The 13,743-nt window shown below is 34.9% G+C and overlaps 1 protein-coding gene across 5 annotated transcripts in view; it reads right to left on the bottom strand.

The window, feature by feature from the left end:
* The window catches only part of KIAA1109 (KIAA1109 ortholog), a 245,993-nt gene that overhangs the window by 76,401 nt on the left and 155,849 nt on the right, over window positions 1-13,743 (bottom strand). For all 5 annotated transcript variants that reach the window (XM_023516561.1, XM_023516563.1, XM_023516564.1 and 2 more), the window contains one exon: window positions 11,801-11,906. In XM_023516561.1, coding sequence (XP_023372329.1) covers window positions 11,801-11,906 — 106 coding nt within the window. The remainder of the gene's footprint in view (window positions 1-11,800; window positions 11,907-13,743) is intronic.

Genomic DNA, 13,743 nt, shown 5'->3' with positions numbered 1-13,743 from the left:
GGAGAAATAGGTAAACTACATGTGTCTGATTAGACTGTACATGTCTGTGTATGCTCAGTCCCCATCTGAATGCTTGTACCTTCCCTCTTTGAACTATTCTACTCTAAAATTTATACTCATTAGTTAAGATTTTTTCTTCTCTTTGACTTATAATTATGTGCTTCTTTCCATCTCCTATCTCAAGTCAACAATCATGTGTTTTACCCAAACCTAATCATAGGTGACTGTACGTCCTACAGCCATACACACACACACACACACACACTGCCCTCCCAGCTGCCAACTACCCTCACCCATCCCTATTCTCTCTATCTTCCATTTATTACCAACAAAGTTTCCATTGTCTTAAATTATGTTTCTCATTTCTATGATTTCCTACCTTTTATTATGAGTTTTCTTTTGCCATATCTTGTGGAAGTCTCACATTCATTCTTTTCTTTCACTTAGTAGATGGTGTTTAGTTTACTTTTTAGTGCTATTCCTAAAACACTTAAGCCATTACTCTCTGCTTTTTATCATCTGAATTTTAAACAATAGCCCTCTTACATCACTGTTTCCTAAACTCACTTACTAAAATAACTTCGTCCCCTTATTCATGTTCTGTTCTTATTTATTTCCTATCTTCCCAACTAAGAAGACATCCGTGTTAACCCTAATACCTAGGCATTCCATTATCACTTATTCATTTATTCAAATCCTCCCTGATGCATCAGAATTTAGCCTTATCAGAATTTAGCCTTTCTTATGTGATGTGGGCCAAAAGGTATACATCTCTGGAACATTACTTGCTTATCTACATACCTATCTCCCCAGTTAGATTGAGTCCCTAAGGCCAAGAATGATTTATCTTCAGGTCTTAGTCAGCAATACCCTAGCAGTGTTTCCTTAATACAATTAGGCACTTATGCTGCTTGGTGATCCAACTCTTCACTTTCTGTTCTGCATCATACTCCTCACAACTACTGTTAAGTCTTCATAATTTTCCTCATACTCCCACAATTCTTCTCTCTTTCTCGCAAATAAATGTGCCTTCCTGTCTCTGTTTCCTGCCTGCTGTGTATTTTCTTTCCTCAAGCTTTCCCTCTCTTTTGAAATGACCTCAACCATCAAAAAGTATAACTCATTCAATCACCAGTTCAACTCATTCCTATACCATAAAGCCCTCAATAATAATTCTATCTATGAACTGTTTCTTCATTTATAATGCTTAACCTCCTCATTCATTCAGTTTATTCAAAGATTTATTCTATTATACATGTATATGCAAATAGCTAATCTTTCCAGAAAAAATACTACTTCCCTAAATCTGATAAAATTAAGTTACACTCATACATTGCAAACTTGCTTATCATCTAGCTTAGGGTCATATGTTTTTTAAGTTCTAAATAAATATTAAATGCATTTAGAATCTCTCTTATGTTTCTAAAGATACGGTGACATAATTTCTATTCTGAAATATAGACTGAATTATATTCAAGAGGAAATTATTATATGGAATGTTTACATTTTGAGAATTTGTTAGAATACTGCTACTAAAAATTGTTTTTGATTCCTTACCTATCTTGACACTTTCTAACAGAACAGGTGAAATTAAGTCATGAGAGTTCTTGGCTTCTCTCATGGCTCTATAAGGCCAGTAGATAGTTAAAAATAATCATGAAAAACAAACACATCATTATATATGATCAAATAAGATAAGAACGACATTATTCTTATTTTGAAAGCTGTCTTTTCTGCTTGCTCAATTAAATAATGAATACTTTTTCTCTAAGTAATAAGAATAAAGATAAATATGAAGAAAATATAAATATTCTTATATGATCTATCCATTCATCTAATCTTGGCTACCTTTGTGTCATCAAGTTTTATGTCAGATTATGCCATAAATGTATCATTTTAAAAGTGCATCTTATCCATTATATTATACTTGGTTAAGCTATTAATTTGTGTAAGCTATTGGGAAACTACAACTAGCCTAATAATTTTCTGAAAAATATTAGCATGAGTTAACAAAACCTGTGTTTCAGAAGTGTTGCTACAGAGTTTTTCCCCATGAGTTAAAGACTATACTAAGCATTGGATAAACGATCAGGTTATCTTCTCTGGATTAGCCACTAGGCTATGAATTCCTTGGGACTTCCTTCCTACCCTTCTTAATAAACTATATTTCTGGCCCAATTCTAAGAAGGTAACTTCCTTATATGTTTCTCTCTACAATGGAAGTACCTACTTAAAAATAAGTCTCTTCTGTTTACTTGGTAAATGCTTACCTACACCTTTCTGAAACCCAAGCATTCCCATAAGTCCTCCATGGGCATGTAATAAATGATTCTTTAAAAAAGCATCAATAGAAATTGTGTAGCATTTTCCTACACAATAGAAAATATCCTTTAACACTAAATGTAACATGAAGGAAAACCATGAAGAAGAATATAAGAAAAAATAAGGAAAGTAACTCTGAAGATTATGGGAGAGTAGAAGAGCAATACAGAGATCAGAATACTGAGAAATTTGAGCTACAAGGGTTCAAATCCTTCTCAATATTCTGTTACATTAACTGGTCTTGACAGAGTAAGAGAATACTTATGCTTCATCAGGGCCTGTAGCTGGCTAAATGATAAGTAACTTACATTTCAGCTATTTTCTCAGGGTTCATGGCTTTCTCTGTAGTTAGGAAGAAATAATTCAAGGAGCAGACCTAGCCATTAAATGACTTTGGCACTATAATCTGATCTCGTTGTTCTTCATAGTGATTAAAAAGTCTTTGCTTAGAATATTTGTTTCCAGTCCATTTCACTCTTCAAAGAACATGGGATATACTTATATCTCCTAATTGACTACAATCTAAAGGTTAAGAAAAACTTTTCTTTCATTAAAAGTATGTTAAGAGAGGCTTACATGACAATCTGATACTAAGTACTCTATAATGCTAGCTTTTTACCGAAGAAATACAAGATTAATGTAAGAGTCTAATTTTAAACTATATATATGCAGTAATGAAACAGTCTTGAAAATATTTAGAAATCATAAACATTTACCACCATAATATATTAATAACTTTCCTATCACAATGTCCTAATGTGATTTTATTAAGTTAAATGGGTCACACCAAATCTTGTGTATATTCCTCAAGTAAAGGCAAATTTAGTTGCAGAAAAATGTCTGACGTATATTTATCTCTTCCTTAATGGTTTCTAGTAAACCATTTTCAGAAAAACTCCATGGCTACCAATGATCCGATTTTCTGTGAACTGAGCTATGAAATCCTACAGTTCTGTTGGACTTCTTCAATATAGTTGTTAAGTGGCATCCTGGCTTCAGATGTAACCAGAACCAGCCCCAGAGAACCAGGAAAGCCAGTTGATCACTTAGTGGCCACATAATTTAATTCTCTCATTCATGGAGCACTGTTCTCTTTCAGAGCCTCATCAAATACTGTTCTATATGTTCTGTTTACATCCTCACTAGTTCCCCTTCTTCCTTGCCCCACTAGTCTTCATTCCTAAGGTTTTGGACATAAAATCCTCTGAGAAGCCTTTCTGATTCTTTAGATTAGTTTTACCTACAATACAACTCGCTGTGCCCCATTCTTGTCATTCACAGAACTCATTGAAATTATAACTGAATACCTAGATACTTAATAAATTTGTTAAATGAATACACTAACCGATGAGCATAAAGGAAACTCCTCTTGATGCTAATTTATATGTTACTTAATATTCTTTTAACATGATAACTTTCATACTAGAAATAATAAGATTAAGAATTATATACAGCACTTTTTTTTTACTCTAGTTGGGCTTAACACTTTATCTTACAAGTTAAAAATCAATTAAATTTTTTTTATCATATATATATACTCCCTGATAACCTGTATAAATGACTAAGAATTTCAATTGTAGGGCGGTGCCTGTGGCTCAAAGGAGTAGGGCGCCAGCCCCATATGCCTGAGGTGGCGGGTTCAAACCTAGCCCCGGCCAAAAAAAGAAAAAGAAAAAAAACCAATAAAAAAAGAATTTCAATTGTAATCTATTCTTGAGACATAGGAAAAATGTAATAAAGGGTGCTATAGACAATCTATCATGCAGCCAGCACAGTCACCATTTGGTACAAAGGTTGAAATCTTACTAGTTATCTAAGTGCTGTCCCCCAATAAATAAAGTTAGAGAAGTTAATTGACCTACTTAACGCTGTTCTTTGTTGAGAGGGAAATACAAAGGAGTTTTTTGATGTTTATAAATCTTAAATGTATATATTACACATAATAAAAAATAAAGCATGGGAGAGGGAGCAAGATGGTGGCTGAGTAACAGCTTTTTTTGCAACTGGGAACAGTAAGATTGGGGAGAGAAGACTCCAGGCATCTCTGGCTTGTGGGCTCTGCCCAGAAACATCCCTTTGGGGATGCAGGGAGACAGCAAGAGATTTCTGGACCCCAGGAGGAGAACAAAAGCAGTGGAGAAATGGCAAGTGGTAGTGATTGGTCCAAGGCTGCCACAGCTATAACTAAAACATCAGTGAGACTACAGACAGGGCAGGCCTTCCCTGTGGGTTGTTTTGGGGTTTTCTGGACTTGGGCACTTGGCTGAATTACCTTGGGAGAACCTAGGGGAGAGTGCTGGTGTCTTTAAGTGTTGTCCAGGGTCTGGAATTGAGCTGCTGAGCCAGAATGGAGCTAAAATTATATGCACACAGCTATTGTAGGAGAAGTGCCCTGCAGGCTCCGCCCTCAGGGGCACAAAGCCAGGCTCAGGTTAGGAGACCTTGGGCAAGTGATCTAGTGATTGTGAGCAGTGCCAAAGGCCAGGACTGAGATGCTAGGGAAGAGCACAGCTTTTAGTGTTTGGCAGTGGGAGGGCTGCCTTGCAGCCTTGGCCCTCAGTGGCATAGAGTGAGGCTGATTTTGGCACACAGGATAAGCAGGCAGGCACACAGGATAAGCAGGCAGCCACTTCAGGAAAGATCCCAGTGATGAGGGCTTTCCTGGGAAAGTTTCTGCTTAGCCAAGGTTAATGCTTTAAAGTGTCTTTTAAGTGGGCTGAGGAGAGATTCAGGCTCTTAACCCTGCAGGGTTTGAGGGCAAAGAAGTCAGCAGAGGCCTCCAATCTCCATCTCATACAGCTGGATCATCAGCATGTGACTTAGTGTCTCATATCCCAGAAGATAACCTGTTGGCCAGACAATATTCAGCAAGATATATATACTGCTTTGGTTTGTTGAGAGTTTTTTTTGGTGTGTTTTTTCTTTGTTTTTTATTTCAACATTTTCCTCCCAGATTTTTCCTTTTTTTTTCCTACTTTAAATATAATTCTCCATTGTTGCCTTCTTTAATAGTAGTAACTTCATTTTTACTGGTGTTTCTGCCCTTGTTATTTGGTTTTCCCACCAATTTTATCCTGTAATATTTTCTGTTTGTTTTGGTTTGATTTATAGTATTTTTGTCTTTCTTCTCTATTTGGTGGAGGTGGGGTACCGTATCTGCTCAGACTGGCAAAGAGTTGCTGACTTCAAGGGAACCACCCAACCCTGCACCCACAGAGGTTGGGGTTTTTAAGGTGTCGGCAAAGTACTCTATTGTGCACCTTTATTACTCCTGTCTCCATCGTTCTGTGCCTCTCTTCTTTTTGTCAATATTCCTTTTTCCTCACCCTCTCTCCTTTCTCTTTTTTCTTTTTTTAAAATCTTTTTTTCCCTTTTTGCTCTTCAATTGTCTCATCCTTTTAGTCCTGTACCAAAAGGATTCATGGAAACCATAGGCCAGAGGCCCAGTAACTTAAAGAGCAAGAGGAAGTGAAAGGAAAATTAGGGCAAGGAAACAGATAAAAGAAAACACTCATGTGGAAGAATCAGCAGAACAATCCTGGCAATATGAAAAACCAGTCCAGAGCAACCTCCCCAAGGGACCATGAGGTAGCTACTGCAGAGGTTCCACCTATAAAGAAATGTTAGAAATGACAGAAGGGGAATTTAAAATATAGATGATGAAAATAAGGAAGGAAATTGCTGATAAAGTGGAAAATAACCAAAAAACAATCAAGGAAATTGCTGAGAAAGTGGAAAATAACCAAAAGGAAATCCAGAAACAGAATCAAATAAGAGATGAATGATGTGAAGAATATAGAAAGGATAAGATTTGGCATGATCTATTTTTTGAAATTATCTTTTACTTTTATTTATAAATATTAGTTGTTTATTTTTTGAGACTTTGGAAAAAAATAATAAGAAGAAATTAACTGATGACCCCACACTGAACCTCACAGTGAAAGCATTCTATAATAGACATACTCTTATTTGACAATGTGAATGTTACTTTCTTGGCATTATTATATTATTATTATTGCTTAATATTTCGAGGCAGTAATAATCTGATTTCTTTTCTGAATGTATTTATCTTCAGAGGTTCTTTATGAGGTTTATGTTTCTAGTCCTTATGTTAAACATTGTTATTGTTATTAAATTTTAAGCCTTTTTAATTTTGTGGCAGCAATAATCTGATTTCTTTTCTGAATGTATTTATCTTCAGAGGTTCTTTATGAGGTTTTTGTTTCTAGTCCTTATGTTAAACATTGTTATTGTTATTAAATTTTAAGCCTTTTTAATTTTGTGAAGGCAAAAAGTGGAAACCTAATAAACACATGTACATGTAAAAAAAAATGAACTTCTCTAATTTTTTTTTAAAAGAGATAGCAGAGCTGAAGGAATTGAAGCAGTCAGTTAGGGAACTTAAAGATGTAATAGAAAATATCAACAACAGATTAGACCATGCAGAAGAAAGAATCTCAGAGGTAGAGGACAAAACTCTTCAGATAACTCAGATAGTTAAAGAGGCAGAAAAAAAGAGATAAAGTAGAAAGTTCACTGAAAGAGTCATGAGACTTTATGAAGTGTTTAAACATACGAGTTATAGGTGTTCCAGAAGGGGAGGAAGAATGCCCCAGAGAAATGGAAACCATACTAGAGAATATTATAAATGAAAATTTCCAATAATACCACAAAGATTCTGACACACTCCTTTCAGAGGGATGTGAGACCCCAGGTCACCTCACTCAAATAGAGCTTCTCCAAGACACACTGTGATGAGCCTGGCCAAAGTCAAGACAAAAGAAAAGATTTTGCAAACTGCCAGGAGTAAGCGCCAATTGACCTACAGGGACAAATCCATCAGGGTGACTATAGACTTCTCTAATGAAACTTTTCACGCTAGAAAACTATGGCCATCTACCTTTAATCTACTTAAACAAAACATTTCCAGCACGAATTCTGTATCCTGCTAAGCTAAGCTTTAAAATCGATGGAGAAATCAAACCTTTTACTGATATGTAAACACTGAGGAAATTGCCACAAGACCAGCTCTACAAGAAGTACTTCAAACTGTTCTACACACTGAGCATCACAATGGACCACCAGCAAAGTAAGCAACCAGAAATTAAAGGACAGAACCTAGCTTCCACAATGATGCAAAAGACAAAACTAAGCAATGGACTTTCACAAAATAATAAATGAATAGACCTCTACCACACTTATCAATTATCTTAATAAATCTTAATGGCTTGAATTTCCCACTGAGGAGGCACAGACTGGCTAGTTGGATTAAAAAACACAAGCCATCCATCTGCTGTTTGCAGAAAACACATCTAGCCTCAAAAACAAATTAAAACTCAGAATTAAGTGTTGGAAGACAATTTTTCAAATGTCTTCCAACCACTGGAAGATGGAATTCAGAAGAAAAGAGGGGTTGCGATCTTATTTTCAGATACAAGTGGATTTAAAGCAACTAAAGTCAAAAAAGACAAAGATGAACATTTCATATTAGTCAAGGGAAAAATACAATAAGACATTTTAATTCTAAATATTTATATACCCAACTTAAATGCTCCCAGATTTTTGAAATAGATCTTAATTAGTCTGAGAAATATGATATCCTGTAACACCATAATAACAGGGGACTTCAACACTCCTCTTAAAGAGAGCTGGACAGATCTTCTAAACAGAAATTAAACAAAGACATAAAAGACTTAAATGAGACCCTAGAACAACTGTGCTTGATAGACATATATAGAACACTCCATCCCAAACCTAAAGAATATATGTTTTTCTCATCAGCCCATGGAACATTCTCCAAAACTGATCATATCCTAGGACACAAAATAAACCTCAACAGAATCAAAGGAATTGAAATTTTACCTTGTATCTTCTCAGAACACAAGGCATTAAAGGTGGAACTCAACTCTAACAAAAACGTTCAGCCCCACACAAAGGCATGGATAAAAAACAACCTTATGCTTAATGAAAAGTGGGTGCTGCAAGAAATATAAGAGGAAATCATTAACTTCCTTGAGCATAACAACAATGAAGACACAAGCTACCAAAACCTGTGGGATTCAGCAAAGGCAGTCCTGAGAGGAAAATTTATTGCTTTAGATGCCTACATCCAATAAAACAGAAAGAGAGCACATCAACAAACTCACAAGCCATCTAATGGAATTGGAAAAAGAACAACCTAAGCCTAAACCTAGCAGAAGAAAAGAAATATCCAAAATTAAGTCAGACATTAATGAAATTGAAAACAAAATAATCATTCAGAAAATTAATGAAACAAGGAGTGGTTTTTTTGAAAAAATAAATGAAATAGATAAATCTTTGGCCAGACTAACTAGAAATAGAAAAGTAAAATCTGTAGTAACCTCAATCAGAAATGATAAAGGGGAAATAACAACAGATGTCACAGAAATATAAGACATTCTCTCTTAATACTATAAGATACTCTATGCCCAGAAATTTGAACATGTGAAAGAAATGGATCAATATTTGGAATCACACCTTCTCCCTAGACTTAGGAAGAAATAGATAATCTGAATGGACCAATTCCAAGCACTGAGATCAAAGAAACAATAAAAAAATGCCCTGGTCTGGATGGCTTCACACCAGAATTCTATCAAACCTTCAAAGAAGAGCTTATTTCTACACTGCAGAAATTATTCCAAAAGATGGAGGAGGAAGGAATCTTCCCCAACACATTCTACAAAGCAAACATCACCCTGATACCAAAACCAGGAAAAGACTCAACTAAAAAGAGAACTGCAGACCAGTTTCACTAATGATTATAGATGCAAAAATTCTCAATAAAATCCTAGTCAATAGATTACAACTTATCATCAAAAAAGTCATACGTCATGATCAAGTGGGTTTCATCCTAGGGATGCAAGGCTGGTTTAACATGTGCCAGTCCATTAAATGTTATTCGCCGTATCAACAGAAGCAGAAATAAAGACCATATGATCCTCTCAATAGATGCAGAAAAAACATTTGATAAAATCCAGCATCCTTCAATAATTAGAACACTGATAGGCAGATATGATACTCCACCTTCACCAAATAGAGAAGAAAGACAAAAATATTATAAATCAAACCAAAAGATGGCACATTTCTTAAAGTGATCAAAGCTATCTATGAAAAACCCAGAGCTAGTATTTTACTGAATGGAGTAAAACTGAAAACTTTTCCTCTGAGAACTGGAACATGACAAGGTTGTGGTCTATTACCACTACTATTCAACATAATGCTGGAAGATCGAGTCAATATAATCAGGCAAGAGAAGGAAATAAAGGGCATCCAAATGGGAGCAGAGGAGGTCAAACTCTTCCTCTTTGCTGATAATACTTATACTTAGAGAACCCCAAAGACTCAACCACAAGACTCCTAGAGGTCATAAAAAAAGAAAGTAATGTCTCAGGATATAAAATCAATGTCCACAAGTCAGTAGCCTTTGTATATGCCAATAATAGCCAAGATGAGAGGCTAAGAACACAACTCCCTTCACCATAGCTGCAAAGAAAATGAAATACCTAGGAATATACCTAACAAAAGAGGTAAAAGACCTCTATAAAGTAAATTATGAAACCCTAATAAAAGAAATAGCAGAGGACTTTAACAAATGGAAGAACATACCATACTTATGGCTGGGAAGAATCAACATTATTAAAATGTGTATACTTCCCAAGCTATCTACAGATTCAATGCCATCCCTATTAAAATACCAACACTGCACTTTCAAAACTTGGAAAAAATAATTTTTCATTTTGTATGGAACCAGAAAAAACCCTGTATAGCTAAGGCAGTTCTTAGTAATAAAAACAAAGCTAGGGGCATCAGCATACCAGACTTTAGGCTGTACTACAAGGCCACAGTGGTCAAAACAGCATGGTACTATCACAAAAATAGACATAGACATTTGGAATTGAACAGAAAATCAGGAGATGAAATTAACATCTTCTAGCCATGTAATCTTTGATAAACCAAACAAGAACATACACTGGGGGAAAGAATCCCTTTTCAATAAATGGTGCTGGGAGAACTGGATGTGAAAGTTCCACATGTGAAAGACTGAAACTGGACCCCCTTTCTCCACTCACAAAAATTGATTCAAGATGGATAAAAGACCTAAATTTAAGGTATGAAGCAATGAAAATCCTTAGAGAAAGCATAATCAAAACACTGGACGATATCAGCCTGGGGAAAGACTTTATGAAGAAGACTTCCAAGGCAATTGCAACAACAAAAATAAATGGGACTTAATTAAACTGAAAAACTTCTGTACAGCTAAGGAGACAACAACCAAAGCAATAGACAACCTATACAATGGGAAAGGATATTTGCATATTTTGAATCAGACAGAAGCTTGATAACTAGGATCTATAGAGATCTCAAATTAATCCACATGAAAAAAGCTAACAATCCCATATATCAATGGGCAAGAAAGATGAATAGAACCTACTCTAAAGAAGACAGATGAATGGCTAGCAAACATATGAAAAAAATGCTCATTATCCCTAATTATTAGAGAAATGCAAATCAAAACAACCCTGAGATATCATCTAAACCCAGTGAGAATGGCCCACATCACAAAATCTCAAAACTGTAGATGCTGGTGTGGATGTGAAGATAAAGGAACACTTTTACACTGGTGGGACTGCAAAATAATACAATTTTTTTAGGAGGAAGTATAGATAACCCTTAAAGAACTCAAGCTAGACCTCCCATTTGATCCTGAAATCCCATTACTGGGCATCTACCCACAAGGAAAAACATCCCCTTTTATCATAAGGACACTTGTACTAGACTGTTAACTGCAGCTCAATTTACAATAACCAAAATGTGGAAACAGCCTAAATGTCCATCAACCCAGGAATGGATTAACAAGGTGTGGTATATGTATACTATGGAATACTATTTAGCTATTAAAAAGATGGAAATTTTACATCCTTGTATTAACCTGGATGGAAGTGGAACACATTATTCTTAGTAAAGCACCACGAGAATGCAGAAGCATGAATCCTATGTACTCAATTTTGATATGAGGAGAATTAATGACCTAGTACACAGTGGGGGGTGGGGGAAGGGAAGAGCAGAGAGAGAGAGAGGAGGAGGGAAGGGATGGGGGAAAGGAAGAGTGGAGAGAGGGAAGAAGGGATGGGGGTGGGGGTCTTGGTGTGTGACACACCTTTTGGGGGCAAGATACAATTATAAGAGGGACTTTAACAAATGCAATCAGTATAACCTGGTTTCTGGTACCCTCAATGAATCCCCAACAATAAAAAAAATTAAAAAAAATAAAAATAAAAATAAAGCAAAAACTCTGTAGATGGAAAAGCCAGAAAATGAATGCAGAGTTTTGCAGGTGTTACATGACAATTACATCTAAATGCTGCAGTTAATACTCATACCACAGACATATGGGATATGACATAGTAAGTGAGAATTATACCCTACCCTTATACTACAAGGTAACATATCATCTTACCAGAAACTTTTTGTATTACTTCATTGACTTCCTTCATGAACACTTTCTGTACAAATACCAAGTGGTTTAGAAGATCAGTTGTGAGATTATGTTCAAAGGAACCAACCTGCCAAATTAAATCAGATTAGATTAACCCTACTGCCTATGTTAATTTATATAATATACATTTTTCCTCACAGAAATCATCTAAAACTCTGAGGAAAAAGAGATAATTATCTGCATACTATTTGAAGTCAAAATACTGAAAATAGGTTAAAAATACTCAGAATTTCTAATACTTTGCTGGCCTTTAAGAGCCATTCCCAAAATATATTTTTTAAATAACAGTAGTCAACAAGCATGAGAAATCTTTTGAAGACAAATGAAAATTATACATGTAACTCAATAACTTTGAAACTATTATAAAATTTTGCCTGTTTATCTTTAATATTCACTTTTATGGCCTTAGAATCGTAGATAAGTACCATTTAAGTGAAAATAAGTGTATTTACTTATTAAAATATATCTGACCATCTATGCCAGTTGCTAAGGGTACAGCTATGAATAAAAACAACAGAATTCTAAGTCTAAGGCTTACACTGGAGTTAATTAGTAAATCAGATACCCAATCAAGTTTTAATATAATTTATGCCTATGATTAGTAGAAGGCATTAAATTTCTGGCAAATTAGTTAACAAACAGGTTTAATAGAAAGGAGCCCCTGAGATTAAGTATTATAGGAAAGATAGCTTTAAATATCCTTATGACTAAGGCAAATGTTTCATCATTTGCCACTTCAATAGTGTTCATATTTTAATCAAAAATTAAGAGAGCAAAATAGATTTGGTAATCTTTTCTTAAGTGAGAAGTCACAGGAAATCTAAGTTGCACTGAGAACTTTTATTTTGTATTGAGTAATATAAAAATGACAGAGATGATTTTCAGGTGTGTTTACTTGGTCATAGTAAAATAGACAATTCTAAGAAGGATGTAATTCTAGATTCTTTGAAATGTTTGAAATTAACTATATATTTACTACCTTTGGGATTGCATTCTGCCTCAGTTACAAACTTTATATCTTTTTAATATGCAGCATTAGTAAGTAATTATGCAATATACTGCATTAGATTTATTTTATTTTAAATAAAAAGAAGAGTATTGCTAAATAAGAGTTTGGGGTACTTACTTTTCAGACTAGAAAGCATAAATGAAATAGACTTTAAAATCTTTCAAAGTAAATCTTTGATTTGTTAGAATCTTGGACACTATTTTTTGTATACTTATTTTCACATACTGAAATCACAACTCTTAGAAAAGGGCCAGGCCAAGCAGGGTCTGAAGAAGGTAAATTAGATATAAATTAAATATGTCCCCTATAGCTGTAATATTTCTACCAAAGAACCCAAAAGAGCTTTCTTATGATGCTGTAGGTTCTAGAGAACAAAATTTGGAAAACAAGTAACAAATTGCTTTTTGACAAGGTTGCAATTGTTTCTGACAAACTGACAAGGTCGCTGAGAGACAGCAGTGTGCCTACAGAGAGACCAACAAGGTATGGCTCCTTGGCTCCTGCCTTTTTCACTTGATAGTCAAGAGACTGAAAGTCTTTCCGCTTCAATGTTCTACTATATCATATTAGAGGATAACAGTTGACATGCTTAAAACACAATGCATCAAAAATATGTGACCAAATGCTGTTAAACTTTTTGTAGTTACACAGATATAAAGTGAAAAACTAATAATGGAATCAGGTATACTGCTTTCAACTTACCTTAGTAAAGAAATTACTCTGTTAATCTATTTCATCTTTCTATATAAATCTTTAGATTATCATTAATATTTACATATGCCTGTATGAATTATGTAATCTTGTGAAGGTTCGGTTTCCCCATTTGTAAAATGAGAACAAATCTCTCTACCTCATAGAGCTGATTTAAGGACTAAAGAAGTCAATGGGTGTAAAG

The sequence above is a fragment of the Otolemur garnettii genome, unplaced genomic scaffold, assembly GCF_000181295.1.
Source record: "Otolemur garnettii isolate 467f Iridium unplaced genomic scaffold, OtoGar3 scaffold00093, whole genome shotgun sequence".
Classification (NCBI taxonomy): Eukaryota; Metazoa; Chordata; class Mammalia; order Primates; family Galagidae; genus Otolemur; species Otolemur garnettii.
This window is presented reverse-complemented; position numbering and strand designations above follow the sequence as displayed.